This window comes from Pleurodeles waltl, chromosome 1_1 (assembly GCF_031143425.1).
Source record: "Pleurodeles waltl isolate 20211129_DDA chromosome 1_1, aPleWal1.hap1.20221129, whole genome shotgun sequence".
Lineage (NCBI taxonomy): Eukaryota > Metazoa > Chordata > Amphibia > Caudata > Salamandridae > Pleurodeles > Pleurodeles waltl.
The window spans coordinates 824,961,972-824,985,302 of NC_090436.1; the positions used below are offsets into that span (position 1 = coordinate 824,961,972).

The window sequence follows — 23,331 nt, forward strand, 5'->3', positions numbered from 1 at the left end:
ACGGACTTTCTCATAGGCCTTTACTGTCTTGTCTTAAACAATAAGTTGATTTATCAAGGAACTTTGTTTTTCCTCGTCTGCTTGAGACATCTCTAACCTTCTTATAGGTATTTAAAGCACTGTCATTGATTGCATTGCCAATAACATGTATATGTTAAGCAGCGCTCTGTTCTTAATGATGCAAAATACTTTTAAAAATATCAAATGCTAATAAATAAATTCCGAGCAAATCTTACTTAGCAAACTAGTGCATGGCATTGTTTTGCAAAGATGGAATAGAATGTAAATCTTCACTAGAGATAGTTTCAGATGTTTGTAAGTGGTCAGAGTTTCCACCATTGATGCATTATACAGCTCATCTGCTCAAGTACTTCACCAGTCGCTTGTTGTCTTTTAATCTGGATGTTTTTGTTTACCTGTCTTCAAATAGGATAAACATGCACTGTTGGATGTGACACCAAAAGCTGTGGATCTTCTGAACTATACTCAATGGTTTCCTATTGTAATCCTGTTAAATCCAGATAGTAAATCTGGTATTAAAGCCATGAGGCAGAGACTCTGTCCTTCCTCCAACAAGAGTTCACGAAAGCTGTATGATCAGGCAAATAAGCTTAAGAAGACATTCTCTCATCTGATCACAGGTTAGTTGCAGTGCGTTCAAAATAAATTTTTTAATGTGCTATGATTTTTACATTTTTAAAAACACAAATTATGGGATTAAATCAAGTTTAATAACGACTAACTAGTTACATTGTGAAATTTTGCTCCAGTTTGCTGCATGATTCAAGAATAGCAGAGAATTGTATCTGCTATGGTCTGAACCTGACCCAATCAGTGGTAATTATGGTTCCTTATAATCTGATGATTTTTTTGGGGAGCCTGTGTGAAATCCTTTGGTGAACTCAGGGCATCTACATAATCATGAAGTGTAAAAAAAAAAAAAGAATGTACTTTACTTCTGCATTTGTGAACCCTCTCTAATGCTTAAGACGCATACGTTGCACCACAGGTTGGCCAGAATACTTTTTACAAGATAAATAGCAGGTGCATTCTTGAAAAAACTAAAAGTGTATGCACATTTTTATTTCCAAAGGTACTGTCAATTTGAATTCAGCAAACGAAGCTTGGTATGGCAGCCTTAAAGATTTAATCAAAGAACAGCAAGGTGAAGCTGTCTGGGTATCAGAAGGAAAGGTATTGTATAATTTTACCATGTATCCTGCATATTCAAAATACACCAATAGACTAATATGTTTACATATCTCCTCTTTATATATCTACAAATTAATGAATATTTCCATATTGTGATTGCATTTTTAAGATGGCCTTGCAAGTCTGGTAGAAGATATAGGAACTGTTAATCAATGCTTCATGACTGGTTGTCATGTTATGCAAAAGTTATGATTGTGCAGAACAATAATGGTTTATGGGCAAACCACCAGATAACTGGCCTGCACAGGAATAGAGTCCTTATAATGTATAGACAATCTTGTTCATATTTGTAATTGTCCTTCTCCATATCTGCTGTTTCTAGTATTTACAGAGTGACATGTTGGCTGGTCACCTAAGATTTTACTGCATAACAATGTTAATCTTCTGTTCATGAATTTCTATACATATTTCTTTTGGTGAATTTAAAATGAAGTATCTAAATGAAATTTGACATTGGGAAACAATGGGCATAGTTACCACTGTTTGAGGGGAAAAAGAGTGAGCACCTTACTGAACTTTTTCTGTTATTTCAACAAGTGAACTGTTAGCTTATACTTCATGCTTTTATGTGGTGTTGACATGTTTCCTCTTTCTGATGATATTAATGTAAGTGTATGGCCTTCAGCAGAATCATTTTTTAAGGAAGTCCTTTAAATCTTTCTTGTAGTTCCTGTGTGGTATATCATCGGGGAAGATACATGTGCCTTACTGCCAACTGATATTATACTTTCTTGTTTCAGTTTGGTAGTACAGTGCACAATTAATTCATCCCTTGCATTTTGTTTGTTCATTTTCGAATGCTGCATTGTTCAACTGCCCTCCTGCTTTTGTTGTGTTAAAAGTTGCAGCAGTTGCAAAAAAGGTAATGCCTGAGACTGATAGCCTAAAACATTGTAAGTGGTGTTTGGAATTGCAGAGTAATAGCTAAAAATGCAGTGCTGTTCTCATTATTGTCTCAATTCCTTCTACGATTCTGAAGACTAGTTCAAAGGTAGCCGGTAGCTCCCTAGTGTGAGGAACTGTCTTGTTGCCTTTTTCTGACACCCACTACACATAACACGAGTCTTGATGTAGGAATTCATCATAGAAAAAGAAAGGAAAAGACTCCTTTTTTGGAAGGATGAGGCAGAATCAGAGCAAGTTCTACTACTGCTCAGTGAGCTTTGAGCCTTAGCTCTGGTTTGGCATGGAGCTGGCTTACATACAATGTAGCTATTTATTAGATAGCTCAGGTTTTTCAAGTGAAGTATTCTATCCAGTACTACGTAGAGGATTCAGCATATGACCACTCCGTGCCCCACCATGCCTGAGCTACAGCTTGGTTCGGTTTTTAGGGTTGAGCCTGAGCCATACGCTAGCGCATGTGTCTCACTAGAGAGAGACACTGTTGTTATTGTGAGTCTGCCAGTTGCTTACTGTTTGTTGGTTTGCATGGTTACCTTCTTCAAAGCCTTGTTAAATTGTCACTGCAGGCCAAGCATCATTTCTGCTCCTGTCTGTGGAGCAGGGACCAAGCACTAATTAATTCAACTTAATCAGTGTCTGTCTGCTGCTTCCAACGTGATTGAGTTGCTTCTTTTTAATTTCTAGTGCCCTGCAATCAAGAAGGTGGGGGGCTGGCAAAAAACATGCCCAGCAGGACAAACACAATTGCAAAGTTGTATTTTCTGTAGTTAACTTTTACTTTGCACTTTTTTTGTTTTGTTTTTTCTCCTGGGCGCTGTTCTCAAACGATGATGATTATCTTGTTCTAATATTGCAAACCAACATTGTTTCTTTCTTATGTGTAATTTATGAAATTATGCTTGAACATATACTTGTGCAGTATACCCCAATCCACCAGCTCCAATCCAAGCCAGTCCACCCAACAACAGTCCATCCCACCTGATCCATTTGACCCCAGACCAATTTAGTTTCAACCCCACTCCAAACTACAACACTTACCCAAATCCACTCCAATCAACCACACTCCAATCCTCCCAACCCAGCCCACTCTAATCTACCCTACTCCAATCCCAAACAATTTGCCCCTCTCAAATTCAAAGCAATCTGCCCCACTCTAAACCATAACATTCTGTCCATTCCATTCCAAAATGTTCTGCCTCATTCCAATCCAAAACAATCTGCCCCACTCTAGTCTGGCAAAGCTAATCCAAAACTATTTGCCCCACTCCAATCCCCCCAAAAAAATTGCCTTGCTCCAATTTGCCTCACTCCAGTCCACAACAATCTACCCCACTCCAGTCTGCCCAACTCCAATCCAAAACATTGTGCACTACTCCAGTCCATAACACTCTGATCCACTCCATTCCAAAAAAATCTACCCCACTCCAATCCAAAACAGCTTGCCCCACTTCATTCCAAAACAATCTGCTGCACTCCAATCTGCCCCATACCAGTCCAAAACAATCTGCCAACCCCAATCCAAAGCAATCTGCCCCACTTCATTCTAAAACAATCTGCCCCACTCATTCCAAAACAATGCGCCCCACTCTAATAAAAAAGTGCCCATCTCAAATCCAAAACAACCATCCCCACTCCAATCTGCCCCACTCCAGTCTAACAAGATTCACACCACTCAAATCTGCCCCACTCCACTCCAAAACAGTTTGCCCCACTCCATTCCAAAAGTCTGCCCCACTCCATTCGAGAACAGTCTGAACCACTCCTATCTGCCCCACTCCAATCCAAAACAATCTGCCCAACTCCAGTCCGCTCCACTCCAGTCTTCCCCCCACTACAATCTGCCCCGCTGTCACCTGCCCCACTGCAATCTGCTCTCTGCAGTCCGCCCACTGCAATAAAAAAAACTCTACCTCACTGCAATCCGCACCACTCCAATCCACCGCAATCTATTCAGTCCACGCCACTCCACCCCAGTACCACCCTCTCCACCCCAGTACCACCCTCGCCACCCCAGTACCACCCCACTCCACTCCACCCCACTCCAATCCAAAACAATCTGCTCCACTCCAATCACAAAACAAGTTGCCCCACTCCATTTCAAAGAAATCTGTCCCACTCCATTCCAAAACAATCTGCCCCATACCAATCTAAAATGGTCCGCACCACCACTACAAGCTGCCTGACTCTAAAACAGTCTGCCCCACTCTAATCCAGAACAATCGGCCCCACTCTAATATGCCCCCCTCTAATCCAAAACCATCTACCCCACTGAAAAATGTCCCACTGCAATCCAAAACAAACAACCCCACTCCAATGCAAAACAGTCTGCCCACTAACCCCAAAAAATCAGCCCAACTCCAATCTGCCTACTCAATCTAAGACAGTCTTGCCCACTCCAGTCCACCTCACCCGAATCCAGTCCACTTCATCCCACTTAACCCCACTTCAACCCACCCAACTCCAATCCATCCCACACCACTCCACTAGAGCCCAATTCACTGTTACCCACTCCAATCTAATCCACCCCACCACAATCTGCGCCTCTCCAGTCCTGTCCACCCAGCTCCAGTCTAATCCACTCCACATCTGTCCAACCCACTCCAATCCAGTCCAACTCAATCGACCTATTTAGATCGATTCCACCCCACTCCAATCCACTGCAATACAATCCATCCCACACCATTCCCGTTCACCCTACTCCAATCCACCCCACTCCAATCCATCCCACTCCAAAAATCCACCCCACTCTAAAAGGACCACCCTACTCCAGTCCAATTCACCCCATTCCAGTCCACTCCACTCCAATCCACCCCACCATACTCCCGTTCACCCAACTGTGATCCAGTCCACAGTCTCCCCCATTCCAGTCCACCCCACTCCAATCCACCCCATCCAGTCCAACCCCTTCCATTCTCGACCCTACTCCAATCCAGCCTACTCCAGTGTGCCCCAGTGCACCCCTTTTCTCTCCAACCTATTCCAGCCCACCCCAGTCTACCTGTCTTATCCACCCCACCCCAGTCCATCAAGCCCACCTCACTCCAATCCACTCTAGTCCAGTCCACCCCACTCCAATCCAGTTTATCAAATCCACCCCACTTTAGTCTAATCCACCCCACTCCAATCCAATATGCCCCACTCCTGTTCAGTCTAATCTACCCAACTCCAGTCCAGTGCAATCCACCCATTGCACTTCACCCCACCCCACTCAAATTCACCCCACCCCAATCCAGCCCACCGGGTCCTATCACTCTAAATCAATCTACCCACCCCAATCCACTTCAATCCAATCTCATCCACCCCACCCCACTCCAATCCAATTCACTCCCTCCGGACCAACACTTCAATCCACACCACTCTAGCCCAATCCAGTCTACCCCACCCTACTCCAATCCACTAGGCTACCTCAATCCACTCCACCCTACTCCACTTTATACCACTCCACTTCTGACACTGCATTCTACCTCACTCTGTCACTGACCCACTGAACTCTGCTCCACTTTACCCAACTCTACGACATTCTACTCCCCTTACCACACTCCACAACACTACTACCCCGCTTCACACCACTACTTCCCCCCACTCCACACCACTAACTTTTAGGCCATTCTGATCAGTAGCCACACTGGGGTACAACGTGGCTAAAACACGATGCCAAAGCCAATACCTCTTGTATAGACGAGACCTACTGGCTTTGCCAATGCTTGTTGAATCAGTGCCTGAGTGATCTATCATGTCACATTTGCCATTGATGAGCTGCCCAAACACTGGTTTCTCAGTTTATAGCTGCATAATGAGCAAGGCTGGCAGTGTTAGGGAGTCAAGTAGGAGCACCTTCTGTAGACAAAAATGTTATTTTATTCACTGTCATAGTGCCATCGATATCCATCCCAGGTCACTGTCTTGGCCACAAAGTTATGTAAGGTTTAGATTCTAAAGCTAACACCGAGAACTGATGAGTTTTTCATTCTGGGGAAACGAAACACAACAAGATAGGTGTATCATATCCATTATTCAAAGAATAAACTTTAAGAAAGAGATAAAGTAAGTAGAGTCATACATGCTAGTGAGTAGATCACTTCTGTAGGTGATATAGCTAGTGAGGAATCTTTTATTACTCTTGAGAGTCTGAATTTCCTTAAAGTTCACAGGTGAGAGTTCACTGCCTAAGGATCGTTTTAACAGGGTATGGAAAAGATTATACAAATAGTAATACAAGAATCTAACATATGCCTCCAAACCTGATATGTCATTAGCAACGTTTTAAAATACCTTTTTGTTTTCTCTACATTAAAGCAATCAATTAGGGCATACTATAACACAGTCTACTTGAAACCAATGCTAAACCAGTTGTTGAAAGCTAACCTCCCACTTTCATTAGTCCTAAGTTTCGGTCTGGGATGTCAACAGGCTCGCCGTAACAAAAAACAAAAAAATTAGAACCAACCTGCCTGGGATCAATCAAGCAGGATCTCTATTCCAGTCCATAGGGGCCAAAAATATAACAGACTTGACGCGTTTTGGCTGTCAAAGCAGTCTTTCTCAAGCACCACCATAAATCACTGCAAAATCATTTATAAAGCAATAGTGTCCATTACCAATGACGTATTGCCTGACTACCGCCTGGCTGAAAGAAATGAACACATTCAACTCTGTTATGCACTGATCACCATGCAGTCCAAAATGCTATACATTTCAAACACATCAGTATAAACAGTGTTTGTCATGAATTTCTAAATCACACCAGAATTCAAAATTAAATATGTAAATCAAAGATTCTGGAACAAGACTTCCAAAATTAGAAAATTTAATTTGCAACAGCTGCACCCAATTAAAAATATATATACACATACTCTCTGTCTCTCGTTAAATCCAGTGCCCATCCTTTTGCTGCTGCTGGAGCATTTTCATAACTCGCAGGAATCAGTGCCTTTCGAGGTTGATGGATCTTTGGACCCAGCATAGGGTGTGGTAGAACCACTAACACAATTTAAATTCATACCTAATTAAATTACACACCATGACCAATGTGGCCATGGAAAGAAAACTCCAGTTGAAAAATAAAGTTAAATGATTTATTACAAACTCAAGGTCAAAGTTATATAGATAATTAACAACACAAGGTTCTAAAGATACAGAATCACCTAGGATTGCCCAAGGCGACGAAATAAGTTCAGGTGAACTAATATTAATAAAATGAAGCATTAAATAAGAAAAGTACTGAACATTAACAACATTAATTGTGATATAGAAATCAGACGTTGCTCATGCTTAGCAGTCATCAGTCAATTTCATTTTAGCAGAGTTATAATTTTGGTTGGGCATAGGGTAACCCTGCAGTTGACCGAATCGGAGAATGACATGTGGGTCGGAACACATGTGGGCAAAAGACACAAAATAGGCCAAAAAGAATTTGGAAAAGGTAATCTGTAGTAGCAAGCCACTAACTAAGGCGGGCAAAAGATAGGTATAAAGGGAAAACGTAAGCATGTCAGAAGCTTGATCAAGAGATCTGCAGGGGTTGGGAAGAAAATCTCCAAGTCTCAGTGGGGCATCTCAAGGGGGCAATGTAGAGAGGAAAATACCCCTCCAAGGGGCTCAGCATTCAGGGAAAAGAGCTGAGCATCTAATCTTCAGGCAGGATACTCATCTGGATTCGATCCCACTGGAAACTGACCAAAGTCCCACTGGTCAGCAGTATATAAATTTTCCTATAGCGTTCTGACTGACCAAAGTTTACACTCCACATTACGTTAAAGGGGCATTATCCTATAGAACTCGATCACACAACTCCAAACTGCAACAGTTCAATATTTTCCCAAGTCTGTCAGTAGAACATCTTCCATCCATGTAGCTTCACACGAGTTTGAAACAATTGTATATATCATCAGTCCTTGTTCTGGATGTGCTACATTCAAGGACAATGTTGCACTTCTCTCTGTCTAAAACAATAGAGGTCTATCACTACAGCTGGTCTTCTCATGGGAACAAGGTCTGAAAGAAAGGTTCACGTTAAGGAATGAACAAGCATTCCCTGCACAGTCATGAAATGCAAACTTAACAGTCCTCGCTTAGGCTAACGGAAGGTAATTAATATGGCACAATAATACATCAAAAGAGCACATTTTAATTTGCAAACTATGATTTCTACATTAATAATTATTCATTAGTATGCACATTTCAACAACTTTAAATAGAATAATTGTCAATACATTTCAGTCAGCACAACGTGGAACTGCATTTCTCAATTTTTTTGCACACATATTCAGATCATCAATCATTAAAAATGTAATATTATTTCAATACATTCTATTAGTCTAGAGTCTAAATTACATCATAATAGCAGTTTCATCCTAACATTTGATTTAATTCAAATACTACCTATATCGAACTATACATTATAAGCAAATACACACTAATAATGACTTGTCAATGCAGCTTCTACATCATAAACAGTTGCATTTAGATGACTTCTGTGACATTAGGGACAACACTAAGATTTACCTACATCACTGCCAATGCTGCAGGATCCTTTCATAATTTTAGGACTTGCTTTCTTGTAACAATACAATTAAAGCTCTTGATAGCCGCATCATTTGAGGGATCCGAGGTATACCTTAAGTCAAACACCAAAAGTTGAAGGTCTTTTGAATTTGCAGCCAAGTACTACATGCAATTGACTAAAAACCTGCTCCTTAAACAGTCTGTCTTCTGGAATCTCATTACATAGGACTTCTTGTTCTTGAGTCCGGTTGAGATGGCTAACAAAGCACAGAATCGAGAAAAGCAAGGCATCAGCATTAGGTACAAGTGCCCAAGTCTCAAAATAAAATAAATCTCCACTTCGAAAACACAATGCAAATTATATAGCTGATGGAAACTTCAGAAGGCTTCAGTGCTCCTGTTGCCAGGTAATCGTACATTAGTCCCTTGCACCTCACCAGCATCCTTGCCCGACATAGGCTTATAGACTGCTGCTATCTGCATGCCACCTAGAATTAATTTGCTTAACAGTGGGAAGTCTGGAATAAAGAAAGAACTTGAAGTTCTATGTTTGTCATATATATTGGTCTTTTTGTATAATCCTAAACTTGCATTTGTTTTCCAAAACACCTCCCTACCCTATGTTTGAACAGCTTTTAAGAACCTTTGCTGCAGTCGTAAATTTCCACACTAAAGCATTATTTTAATGTTTAATCCCTGCATTTCTCAGAGTGAAAGACTTTGAAAGCATTCATTTTGCTTCCCCTGAACCATGTAAGTAATACATCCAAGCCTTAAAAATGTCGGCTAAGAAGTAAAACCCCTTTTATCTTAAAATACTTATGTCTAAAAAGCAGAGGGCTTAATGTTGTAGAGCACTCAGTATGTTCTAATCTCCACCATAGTACTCACATAACTGTACTTTTTTACGTTTGGAGAAACCGAAAGGTTTGACCTCTATTTTCAGAATAGCACATTTAGCTGTGCCTTTGACTTAATTGTATATGGTGTCCAAATAGCTGATGTCTGTAAGGCATTAACCAGATACAAAATCATTAACTTTTGTCAAGAAAGATCAGTTTATAGATTCCCACCTTTTGCAATATGGTTCAATATGTGTTTATATTAGAGTCAATATTGGATTATATTTGATTTGAAGTATGTCTGTTTTGTGATCATAACTATTTTCAAAGGATCTGTTATCCATGTCAGTTTAACATTTTTTGTTTAAATTACTATTATGTGACTGGGCATGCATTATGTTAGTTCCTCCAGCTATTTAATATTTTTAATTGGAAGACTAATTTCTTTTTACTTCAGTAATTGGATTATGAACCATGTGAGTATAGTAATCATTTGCTTATGGTTTATTTTTGTCTCTTTGCTTTACAAAAACACATTTTCTGTAGGCTGATGGAATGGATGAAGAGGACGATCGTATGTCTTACCTGACAGCAATGGGAGCGGACTACCTAAGCTGTGACAGCCGATTAGTGAGTGACTTTGAGGACACGGATGGTGAAGGAGGTGCCTACACAGACAATGAACTGGATGAGTTAGTTGATGACCCATTGCCGCTATCAGCCATTAGCCGCTCATCCGAGCCTGTTCGATCTGAGGAGGTGAGATGTCCCAACTTAAGTTAATTGATGGAAAGAAAAAAAAAATGAAAGATCACTCTTTTATTTCGATTTTAACTAATATTTTTTGATGCGATGAGGTGAAAAATAAGAAATTTCAGGTAATGGCAAAGGAAAAAGTTTCAAGTCGGAGGATTTGTTAATTTTCATAAAGAAAACAAACCCTTGTGACTTCAAAAACCTGTTCTTGTCATCCTGTCCCTCTGAGGGGCTGATTATTAATACAGGCGGTGATTTAAAAGGTGTGACTGTTGCAGAGGGTAACTTATAATTACCCATAATGTGTATGTCACTCATCCACAATTTCTTAGTTAATGGTAAAGGAAAGCAAGAATAAAGGAAGTAAAAATGCGTGGGTACCAATTTCCATGGCTAGGTTGCTGCGTCTACCACCCTAGATGTGCACCATAGAGATGCTGAGTAACTGCACCGTTGCCAGAATTACATCCTAGAGGTCATAATGCAAAGCAACATTGTTTGTGAGACTAAGAGAAACAAAATTTGTTTACAAATGTACATGCATAACCTTATTTGCAGACTATATAGTATTTGCCCATGTGTTCTCTGTGTATATGATGTTGAAATTGAACAAAACTACAAACTTTGCACTGGGATAGATGCACTTCGGACCTAGTCATCTTGTACTAGCTTTTCAAAGCACTATTGTATAGTGAAACGCAAGTATGAGTTCTTTCACTCGCTATATGTGCAGCGAGCTGAATGTACTGCACTCTGAATCCCATATGAGTTAAGAGTGCGCTGTATAACACAACTATAAGTGAAATAAATAAATCAAGGACCTTAAGTCAGTGTTAAGGTGTCACTTCTTTCATGCCGTGGCACTAAAACTTAGTGTAATATGCCCAGTGTCACACCATGCCAACTATGATCCGAATCTAAAGTGAAAACACCTGTTAGACCGTGTCAACTTTTTATGTGATTTTATGTTTTAAAATAGTCCTTACGGAAACCCAGCCCAGAACCAAAAGCTCAGATGAGGAGGGCAGGCAGCAGAGAAGTACTTCGAGATCCCAGTCCGCCACCATCTTTCAAGCCAGATCCACCAAAAGTGAGTGGTTTTCACTTAGTATCTGCTTCCACCCAAAAATTGTGTGTTGATTGCTGTGAGAAGCCCAGCACCTTGGGAGTATTTACATGTACTAGGAGTGCTTACTTCTGAGATAAGCGTAAGCATCAAAGTGACTTTGCATAAAAGCTCAAGATGAGCAAGGGACTTTGAGACAGATGTATCATTCTTAACTTAACGGTAGTGATTACCTAATTTCGATGTTTTGTTTGTTTAGGTAGGGATTTCTCAGCAGAGTAAGTAACAGAAAAAAATAGCTGGTAATATGTGACCCTGAGTTCAGTAATGGCTTTCAACCGCACCCAGTATGAACACTTTTGAGCAACTGCACTTATCATTTTTATTTATTTATTTATTTCTTGCAAATTACGCACTGAGTGTAGGGCTGCAGTGTTTAGACCATAGGACTGTATGGAGAAATATGTTTAGATGTCTCTGCCATTGGCTCAGGAGCCCAAGCAGTAACACTTCTCAGACGAAGGATCGTTCCAGTGGGAGAAACACAAACATTGCCCGAAGCAGTAACTGCGTATTTGGTGAATACCTGTAAAGTTGGAGTGGAATCCAAGGAAGATGGTTCTTCCATAAGGCATTTTTCATCGAAAGAGTGACGCTTCAGGTGCTGTTGTCTTCTTCTCAAGCCCACCATGCCCTCCAGCCTGACTTATGTCCATGCTGTCAGGCACAGTCACACTTTGTCTACGCACTACGAACCAGTAGTCGACTAGCAGTTTTCCTGAATTAAGAATGGAGGAGGTGGGTGGAAGGCTGAGATGATGCATTGTTAATGAAAGAGAAGAGGCCAATTAGTTTCTGGCTTTGGAATGGAAGAGGATATGAGAGAGCAAAACATACCTCTGAGTTAGCTCCCCATTTGCCTCTTATTGCAAGGATTTTCTTAGCAGTTTCAGGAATTCATCAAGAATCCCTCAGGTTGTACTTTATTCTCTCGTGTACAGTTTGACTGCCTGAATTATGTGCAGTCCCCGAAACAAAGTCATAATTGCTTATTTTCCTGCAGGTTAGCAGAGATCCTACTTGATCCCTAATTGAGTGCTTTCAAAGGAAGATATGTTTATAATTTTATTTAAAAAGCAAAGTAAGCTAAAGAGCTAGTAAGATGCATGTTCCTCCTTTTCTGTTTTTTTCTCATTTCAAGCACTGTGTCATATTTTAGGAGACGAATGAAGAAGAGCCTTCCACGTAACCCCAACACTTTTGGCTAAATGAAGGGATAATGTAAATGTGTACCCTTAAATTTCTTTTTGATACGGGTGGAGATGCACGAGGTGATAATGTTGATGTTGAAAACTGCAAATTCTCTTTGTAGATCTGGACTGCACAGAATAGTACCAAAGCACAGGCATATTTCATACTGGAAAGTCTTTCTAGACTGTGAACTGTGATTATTAAAAAGTAGACTTAATCCCTATTTGTTAGTCATATAATATTTTCTGTCAACAAGACGTTTGCAGTTTTTCAAGACTAAGTCTTAATAAAGTAGTAAATGTGGTGTCTTGATTTAGCTACAATCTCACTCTGTACACAGGTCAAACCTCAGAGCAAAGAAGATCCATCTGATTCTGTGCGAAGTTCTGAGTCCAAGCCAAGTGGCCCTAGTATTGCCAGCAGTGATGCCTCTGTTGGATCAGGCAAGATGGCCCCTCCACCTATTGCTCAGAAGCCAACTATTGCTGGACGCCCCATATTGAAGCCTGCTCCGCAAACTAACCTCCCACCAGAGGAAGATGATGATTCAGAACAGAAAGCAGTGGATAATAGCACTGCTCCAAAATCTGTACTTGGAAAGGTTAAAATATTTGAGAAAATGGACCACAAGGCAAAGGCACTGAGGATTCAGGAGCTCCAAGAAGCACAGAATGCAAGGGTGAGAAGCAATTGCAAAACAATATCTGTTGAGTTAATGTGATCAGTGGATGAAAATCCTAAATATCATAAATTTTCAGCGCTTGCTTTGTGGCTATATTTGAATCCACAAGGTATATACATGCATGCATGATTTACTACTGCATGCCTAAACCATATTCACATGTAAGTATTTCTTAAGCATTTTAAACATCATGAGCGCTGGCTTTGATAAATGGTGTGATTTCTGCATTTTCATGCATGCATGCTGGTCTAAGATTCCCAACTTCTCTGAATATCTCCGGTGCCTTTTAGTGGACCTCAAATAATTACACTTTGGAGGATCTTGAAGCCCTAGACGTTGACAGACACTCTGATATTGGCATTCTTTATATTAGTGCTCCCTTCTACAAACCACACTTAAAGTTAACTTTTTTATGGCACTGGACATAGGATCTTAGGAATTTGACTAGTAGACCCACATGATAAAACATTTTTTTTGCTATGATTTGCAGTATGCTTTTAAATATATTTGTTGGCTCATTACTGCCTTTGAGCACATTATTTCTATAACAAATCCTAATTCCATCTATAGTTCCTGGGATACACCATGACCATTCAACATGCAGGGCCAGAGAAAGCTGTAGCACAGAATGACTGAGAAAGCAGAATCCTCTGTGCGTTCTGCAAAGTAGTTAAGCATGAAAGATGTAAAAAGCCTGTGGAGTTTGCAACTTATCTCTGAACTTTCCAACTGAGCCCAAAAATGGCAGGGACATACCGTAACGAAAAACATCTCCTGGTCCTGCATTTTTCCCATCTTTTAAAAAGAAAGAAAGAAGTTGAAGCTCTTAAGAAAACTCAGAACATGTAATGTCACTGTTTGTTATAAAAAAAAAGGTTAAATATTTGTGAAGGAAGGAGCTATTTTCATGAGAGTTTGAGAGTTTCTCCAAACCGCTCTCATTGCACTGGAGAAGGATTTAGACAAAGCCCTATCCCTTCCTCCCAATCTACCAAACTCCAAGTGATGGGTAGGATTGTACAGTCTCTTGCAGTGACTTTCTATGACTTTCTTTGCATATATATTTTACGAGCGGAGCGGTTTCAGGTTTTTTTAAGGTATTGAACATGGTTGTCATTAGCAAAATGTTTTCCTCTGATGACAGTCACTGCTGAAAAAGCATTTAAATAAAAAATGAATGTGAATTATCATTCCCCAGATTTAAATATGCAAGGACATGCATAAAAAGGCCGACTGCAGTGCATGTCTGAAACCATTTAGAGGGAGAGAAACCAAAGCTTTGAGAAAAAGCATCTTTCTCAAACCATCAAAAAACAAATTAAAAACCATTATGAAAAAAGAGAAGTTTTCTGCATCCGTGTTTTTGACATCTAGTTTTTCACATGGAACTGATTTCACTTATTATAGGAGTGCTTTGCATACCATTGAGATAAAGGTTGTCAGAAGACGTCTGCATCAATGGCTCCCTCTTTCTCCAGTATTGGATCTTTCATAGATTCACATGCTTGAATCATCCCCGTCGTCGAGGTGGGAGCCTCACGGTAAATTTAAATATATAAAAAGCAGTAAGTCAGTAAAATTAAAACCAGTAGGCCCAAGTAGGCCTCATAAGGTATTTTACAGTCTATCCACTTTGTTTTGTGAAAAGACCCAAACTTGAGTATCAACCAATCAGGATTCAGCCCCTCCCAAACACTCCCCAACAGAGGCTGAATTCCCTCAGATTTTCTACCGCACGTCGTGTGAAGGGAGTCTCCCTGAGCTCTGCTCAGTTTTTTTCGTATTTTCCGACTGAAGATTGTTTTTTCTGTCAGGAAACTAGTTACAACTTTACTATGTCTGAAAAGGCAAAGAAGGGTCTGTTCAGAGACTGTGACAACTGTGGGAAGAAGAGACTACATATTGATGACCCCCACAAGAAGTGTATTTACTGCCTTCATCCAGACCATAAGGTGAGAGACTGCAAAATCTGTCGCACCTTTAGTCAAAAAACCCTCAAAGACCGAGAGGGTAGACTTCTCTTATGGCTGCAAAAACAAAAAGCCTTAGAGCATCCTTCATCAGACAGCGAAGAGTCACCACAAACTTCTCGCCCTCAGAAGAGAACAGGTGAGAGAGAGAGAGGTGCGGATGAACCACCAAGAAAAATACACAAAAAGACTAAACAAGTCTTAACTGAAGAGGCAGTTAAACATGGACCAAAAAAGGTTCATTCAGAACCTACTACGCCGTTACACCGGAAAAGCACCTCAAAGAAACCATCCCTGTCTCTGTCACCACAAAAAGAGTCAGAAAAACTCTTTTTGGTGAAAAAACAACCGTCGACGACCGCCCCGTCGACGACAGTGTCGACGGTAACAGCGACCACAGTATCGTCGACATTCACAACACCGTCCTCACCGATGATTATGACGTCGTCACCTTTGTCATCGACGACGATTATTACTGCAAAAATCTTCAAAAGAGCTTCGTCGGCAAACACATCGTCGACAGCGGAGGCTTCCTGGGTTCACAAATCATCCAGGGCACTCCCATCTACGCAAACTACGTCGGCGAAGCGACCATCGTCGCTAAAATACCCATCGACGAAGGGACCGTCGACTAAGGAAAAGACGCAGTCATGGACGGAAGCGTCGACGAGAGACCCGTCGACGACAGTACAGTTGACGACAGTACCGTCGACGAGGGAGCCGTCGACGAGGGAGCCGTCGACGAGGGAGCCGTCGACGAGGGAGCCGTCGACGAGGGAACCGTCGACGAGGGAACCGTCGACGATGGATCCGACGATTACCACAGCATTAACAGTTTACAAACCTTTGGACATTTCACCAGCTCATTCCTCATACCATCATGAGGACTCCACCAGATTCTTACCCCTTTCCCTTATTAATATAGGAGACAAGCCATCTGACATTTTGCCGATGCATACATCACCAAGTAAGGTGCTGCCATACCCACCGCAACATCTTTTAGACGATGAGGATGATGACGTTCAAGGCATGTTTGGGGCAGCTAGTAGCCCGTCCCAACTAAATGTCAAATGTCAAGAGTTTGATGAAGAAGAGAATCAACATTACCAGCATAGTTATGCTTCAACATCTTATCCACCTCTAGCTATGCCTAGCACATTAGTGACAGATTTACAACATATGTTGAAGGACTACTATAAAAGGTTCCCACCGTCAACTCAGTCCACGCCACCTAGACCTCAGAGTTACCAGCAAGCTCAAACTACTAATGTTTCCGAAACGCCTCAGGCTAGTAGACCTGTAACTAGCCAAGCTCCGGAAGCTTACCTCTCGTCGGACGACGAAAGGGAAGAGGGCGAGTTAGCAGATTCAGCTGCTAGTGAATGGGACGACTATCTCGTTCCCACACCATCTCCACCTCCAGCAGCTCCAGTGGATTCTCCTCCAGAAGACATAGGAGGTTTCCATAATATCATAGAGAGAGCGGCGAAACGTTTTGGCCTGGAAATTGTTTCCCATGAAACTGAGTGTTTTTTGTATGACTTTAAAGAGCCATCAAAGAGATCTGTAAGAGCCATACCTATTGTGGATTTTTTGTGGCAGGAGGGTTTGAAGGCAATGAAAAACCCGGCAACAGTGCCTTCACAAATGCCAAGGCTAGAGAAAAAATACAAGGCCCCAGATGATTCTCCGGCCTGTTTAGTCTCACAACCGAAACCTGACTCGGTTATATCACAGGCGGCTCAACGACGATCCAAAAACCCCTCTACACCTATTGCGTCTCCCCCAGACAAAGAGGGAAGGAGACTAGACAATATTGGTAAGAAATTCTCCTCGGTTGCTGCAGTAACGGTCAAAGCGGCAAATTCCCTCGCCATCCTGGGAAGATACGATCGGCAGATGTGGGCAGACATGTCCGTTTTTGTAGATTCACTGCCAGAAGATCTCAAGGTGGAGGCTAAAAAGGTCTTGCAGGAGGGAGAAAGGGTTTCCGCAGAGATAATAGACAGTGCAATAGATATTTCCCTCACTGGCTTTCGACAATTAGCTGGAGCAGCAGTCCTGCGCAGACAAGGGTGGCTTAAAGCTACTTCATTCAGGCCAGAAGTCCAGACTCGTGTTCTCGACATGCCCTTCGATGGAGAGAGTTTGTTTGTCAAACATGTCGATGATATGCTGCAGGCTATCAAGACGGATACCGATACGGCAAAATCCCTAGGTACCCTGCAATATAAAAAACTACCTTTTCGTGGAGCAAGGGGTAGAGGTAATTACTCCTTTCGAGGTGGATACCAACAATACAGGTCACAATATACATCTTCCTCCACAGGACCAGGACATCAGCACCATCAACAACAGCAACATTATCGATTACCACCAGCCGCAGCTTACAAACATCCGGCTAGAGGAAGAGGAGCTGCCCGAGCAAGAGATACAGGCAGAAAGCAATGACCAGCGGATAATCTCAACACCTCCCCAATCAATATTGAAGGTCGGAGGTCGCATCAATTCTTATTTCCCCAAGTGGAAGGCTATAACATCGGACCGATGGGTACTAGATGTGGTGACCAGAGGTCATACTCTGGAATTCATCCAAACACCACCGAGTGTCCCACCATCGGGTACACCGCCTCTGAGGTTGAGCCAACTTCTCAGGGAAGTAAGGATAATGCTAACAAAAGGAGCAATAGAACCAGTCCCTTTATCTCAAAGGAACAAGGGATTCTATTCCCGGTTTTTCCTTCTCAAGAAACCCTCAGGAGACTGGCGCCCCATCCTGGACTTGAGAGCACTAAACAAGTTTCTAAAGAAACAATCGTTCAGGATGGTAACGTTGCAGGATGTCCTGCGTCTCTTAAACACGGGCGATTGGATGGCATCCCTAGACCTCCAGGATGCTTATTTTCATATCCCCATATATCGCAACCATCGCAAATTTTTAAGGTTCAGGGTAGGAAGTATGCACCTCCAATTCCGGGTTCTACCATTCGGTCTCAAATCAGCCCCCAGAATCTTCACAAAAATGCTAGCTCCAGTAGCAGCACATCTTCGCCAGGCAGGTATCCAGGTCTTCCCTTACCTGGACGACTGGCTTATAAAGGCACCCTCAAAATTCCAAGTAACAAATCATATTTCCTATTGCCTTCATTTGTTACACAGCCTGGGGTTTGTAGTCAACTACCAGAAATCTCAGATATACCCCAAACAAGAATTGAGTTTCTTGGGAGCAATTTTGGACACAGTACGCAGCAAAGCGTACCCATCACACGAGAGGAAACAAAAGTTAACCTCGTTGGCAAACAACCTATCCAGAAAAAAGTTCGTTTCAGTCCGCATCTACAAATCATTGCTCGGAATGATATCATCGTGCATTCCGCTAGTCCCAGATTGCAGACTCCATATGCGACCCCTGCAAGAGCAATTGGACATACAATGGACACAGGTCCTCGGCTCCTTCGAAGACAAGATTCGCATAACGCCTCTAATGAAGAACACTATGAGGTGGTGGGCGACTCCAACCAATTTCTCAAAAGGGCTGTCTTTTCTTCTTCAAACACCAAGTTACATAGTAACAACGGATGCCTCTCTCGAAGGATGGGGTGCACATTGCCAGGACCTGCAAATCAGCGGAATCTGGAATCAGCAAGAGAGCCAGCTCCACATCAATTATCTAGAACTCAAAGCAATACACTTAGCTCTAAAAGCTTTCTTGCCAAAGATACAATGTTCAAGCGTCTTAATCCGGACGGACAACATGACCAGCATGTTTTATCTAAACAAGCAAGGAGGCACAAGGTCCCTACAACTCTCGCAGCTAGCCCAACAAATTTGGACATGGGCCATCAAACACAATATTTCAATAAAAGCGGAGCATGTGCCAGGACAGATCAATGTTCTAGCAGACACCTTGAGCAGGACAGTAATTACTTATCACGAGTGGGAGCTAGACCAGAAAACTCTCAATGGCCTGTTTCTATTATGGGGCAAACCGAACTTAGACCTATTTGCCACTCTCGAGAACAAGAAATGCCAGTTCTACGCAAGTTGGCTTCCCCAAAAAGATTCGTGGGGGAATGCGTTTTCGATGAGATGGTCAGGAGTTTATGCCTACGCTTTTCCTCCGATCCCGCTCATTCCGAGAGTCATCAGAAAAATGAAGACGGAGGGGTGTCGACTTCTACTCATAGCTCCCAGATGGCCCAGACAAATATGGTATACGGAGCTCCTCATGCTCTCCGAACGACCACATCTACCACTCAGACAGAGTCCGACTCTTTTAACGATGCACCAGGGACAAGTCACACACCCACATCCGTCGTCTCTTCATTTGTCGGCTTGGCTCCTGAACACAATGAATACTTAAATCTCAAAATCTCCCCAGAGTGTAGAGACATCTTAGCAAAAGCTAGAGCTGACACTACCAACAAAACCTATAGACTTAAATGGAAACGGTTTTGTGTTTGGTGTGCAGCGGAAAATATACATCCTTTATCTTCTACTCCGGAACAGATACTTCCATATCTCCTGCTCCTGGCAAAATCAGGACTTGCATATTCTTCCATACGGGTACATCTGGCGGCAATCTCCAGATACCGCAGATCACCAGATAAACTCTCTTTGTATTCCACAAGAATTGTCAAGCAATTTATGAAGGGCCTTTTTCGGGTCTTCCCGCCAATTAGGAAACCCCCGCCTCTATGGTCATTGAATGTTGTGTTGATGCAACTCATGAAAGCTCCTTTTGAGCCGATCCACAAAGCTGACCTAAAATTCCTCGCATGGAAAACAGCGTTACTGTTAGCTCTTACTTCGGCAAAAAGAGTCAGTGACATTCAGGCGTTCACCATCAAACAGCCGTTCCTCCAGTTTACAAACTCAGGTGTCATCCTGCGGACAAATCCTAAATTCATTCCGAAAGTTCCCTCAACATTTCATTTAAATGAACCAGTCATCTTAAAAACCTTTTTTCCAAATCCGCAAACAGTGGCGGAAAAAACATTACATTCTCTCGATATTAAAAGATGTTTAAAGTTTTATCTACAGAAAACTCAGGCCATCCGCCAGTCGGATCAATTATTTGTAGCGTTCGGCGGAACAAAGAAGGGACACGCGGTATCCAAACAGACTTTAGCAAGATGGATTGGCCTGGCGATTCAATTCTGCCATTCAAAAGCAGGAAAGCCGCTCCACACCAAGGTGAGAGCCCACTCTACAAGATCGGTAGCCACTTCAGCGGCACTCTTTGCAGGTGTACCACTACATAGCATCTGTAGAGCAGCAACATGGTCCAGCCAACACACATTTACAAGACATTACTGTCTAGAGGAGACAAACCAGGTCGATACAGCAGTGGGACAAGCAGTGCTGAGGCATCTATTTCGTTAAGGTGAGCCTCTTACACATCCCACCACCACACTCGAGGTATGGTCATTAATGGTTCATTTTCTTCTACTGTTTAACGTGTCGTATTCTCCATAATAATAGCATAAACTGTGTCAGGATTTCTGGCCACACACATTTTATTGCTTTTATATTCGTATGTTTGTGAATATAAATATAATTATATGTAAGTGCATATTTAAAACTGAACTAATGTGAATCACATCACGTATAGAATTACGATGGAATTACAGTCAATGTAATTCAGTAAGTAAGAAAACATTACTGCTCGTTACTCGGATTCAAGCATGTGAATCTATGAAAGATCCAATACTGGAGAAGAAAATTAGTTACTTACCTGTAACTGCAGTTCTCCAGTATTGGTATCTTTCATAGATTCACATGCGACCCACCCTCCTCCCCTCAGAGGCTCCTCTATTATACAGATATTAAACTTCACACTCCTAATAGAAAATCTGAGGGAATTCAGCCTCTGTTGGGGAGTGTTTGGGAGGGGCTGAATCCTGATTGGTTGATACTCAAGTTTGGGTCTTTTCACAAAACAAAGTGGATAGACTGTAAAATACCTTATGAGGCCTACTTGGGCCTACTGGTTTTAATTTTACTGACTTACTGCTTTTTATATATTTAAATTTACCGTGAGGCTCCCACCTCGACGACGGGGATGATTCAAGCATGTGAATCTATGAAAGATACCAATACTGGAGAACTGCAGTTACAGGTAAGTAACTAATTTTCTTCTTTCTGTATATATACACAACTTTTTCCACCACACTCATTGTAAAACTAGCATCCAGAACCCCCTCCATGGGCATTCGAATGCATCCCTCCTGGCTGCAGTTAAATATTTAAATTCTAAAGATCTTGCTAATATTGTAGGACTTACCAGGCTGGCCGTGATATAATGGACCAAGGACCCACCATACGCCTTTAATAGCCCAGAATAGCATCTGCCATCCATGATGGGCCAGAGCGGCCTGTATGGTTTTCTGTGGAAATGGCAGTAGATACAACTGTCACTGACAATCAAATGGCAAAGCCATACCTTCAGTGTCCGCCCGCTTTCTCTTTCCGTCCTTGCCAGTCTTATCAAGTTAGCCAAGACTTGGTATAAAGTAGATCTGCTACAACAAATGGAAAATGGGTTTCCAGAACATGCATGATGGGCACATAGTGATAGCGAATTATGCACGGACTGTCAAAGAAATACACTTATGCCTTCTCTGCCACTCCTCGTTGCGTACTTTTGAATCATGATCAGTTCTTTCTTGTGGATAGCCATGATAATTATTTGATTTTTGAGCTTTTGTTAAGCAACAGCCAGTCCTGAATGTTATCAGAGCAGTATACACAGAGCAGGAGAAACATAACAAGGAAATGTCAAAAGTACAGCGCAGAATACAGTTTACATAGGGTGGTAGATCTTTTCCAGTAGCCAGAGACAAACTGTGGAACACTCTTCCTTGTCATTTAACAGGCATAGAGAACCATCTGGCTTTTGGAAAGGATCTGAAAACTTGACTTTTTGCTTCTTAGGGACTTAAGCTCCATTTAGATTGGCTGCTTTTGATGTTCCCAGGTTTGGTGGTTCCCAGGGGGTATAGTGCCTTGACAGCTTTTGATATATGCTAGCTTTATGAATTTGTTTTCATTTCATTCATTTCATAGTATGTTAATACACATTTGAGAGAGGGTAGTGTCAGCTGTAGTAGAGGTCTGGAGGAAAGAATCGATGAGAGTGAATAGCTGTCACAATAGAGATATATTACTGGTAGTGCCTCATGTTTCTATGGTTTACGTTTTTAGAAATACAAAGGATATAGAGACACTCGTGAGAATTACTAGAATTAATTGTAAGAGAGCAGAACAAAAAAGGTTCCTCCGCCCTCTGATAAACTGGCGGATAACTTGCTCTGGAAGGTTTCTCATATGGTGAAATGTCTCAGGCCAGGATAAAAGCTTTGTCTGAATCGGATGCCTGTAGACTCGGCACTGTAGTCTTATGATGGGGGTTTATAAAGTTAAGACTTTTTGAGTTAGGTTCTACCACTTTCAGGTACTTAAATTACTGCCTGCCATTTTAGTAACCTACAACAGAGTTATTTTTGTTAGGAGAGATTAATCTGTTTGCTGATCAAGAGACACGATTTGTTTGGCCACTAGTCGATGTTTTTTTTCCCCTGAGAGTGATAGCTTTCAAATTCATAGCTCACTTCTGGCAGGAATTCTGACATCATAATTAAATCCAAACTAATTAGTGATACATTAATGCAGCAAGATGACTGCTTATGGTTTATACACTACCAGGGAGGAGAAATGTAATCCACATTGCTATCTACTGCTACGGTTACAGATGCAGATACTCTTCCCAGCTTTAGAAAACACCCATCCCAGTTTCATTTGATTTCTTAACTTCATTTTGAGAAAAACAAAGACAGATGATGCAGATACACCCACAGTAATCGCTATACATGGAAGAGGTAAACTCTAGAAGGGTGTGAATGGAATTGCTGTGTTAAATACTAAAACAAAATCTTCCCTTTTACTCTGACAAGTTACATTTTGACTTTATGCCTGTAGCATGGATGCCTTGCTATAATGCAGTGTCCTGAACGTGGCAACTGTTCCTTTTATTGCTATAAGAATGTGACTGCATCTAAAAAAAAAAAAAAAAAAAAAAAAAACTATTTGTAAAAGGGGGAAAAAAACAACAACAAAATCCCTGCAACATACAGGACCTAA

General features: G+C 41.7%; 1 protein-coding gene across 3 annotated transcripts in view; it reads left to right on the forward strand.

Moving 5' to 3' along the window:
- Positions 1-23,331, forward strand: part of LOC138287834 (tight junction protein ZO-2-like) — a 390,358-nt gene that overhangs the window by 308,966 nt on the left and 58,061 nt on the right. For all 3 annotated transcript variants that reach the window (XM_069228742.1, XM_069228726.1, XM_069228733.1), the window contains 5 exons: positions 431-641; positions 1,094-1,194; positions 10,011-10,223; positions 11,200-11,310; positions 12,878-13,216. In XM_069228742.1, the coding sequence (XP_069084843.1) occupies positions 431-641; positions 1,094-1,194; positions 10,011-10,223; positions 11,200-11,310; positions 12,878-13,216 (975 nt within the window). The remainder of the gene's footprint in view (positions 1-430; positions 642-1,093; positions 1,195-10,010; positions 10,224-11,199; positions 11,311-12,877; positions 13,217-23,331) is intronic.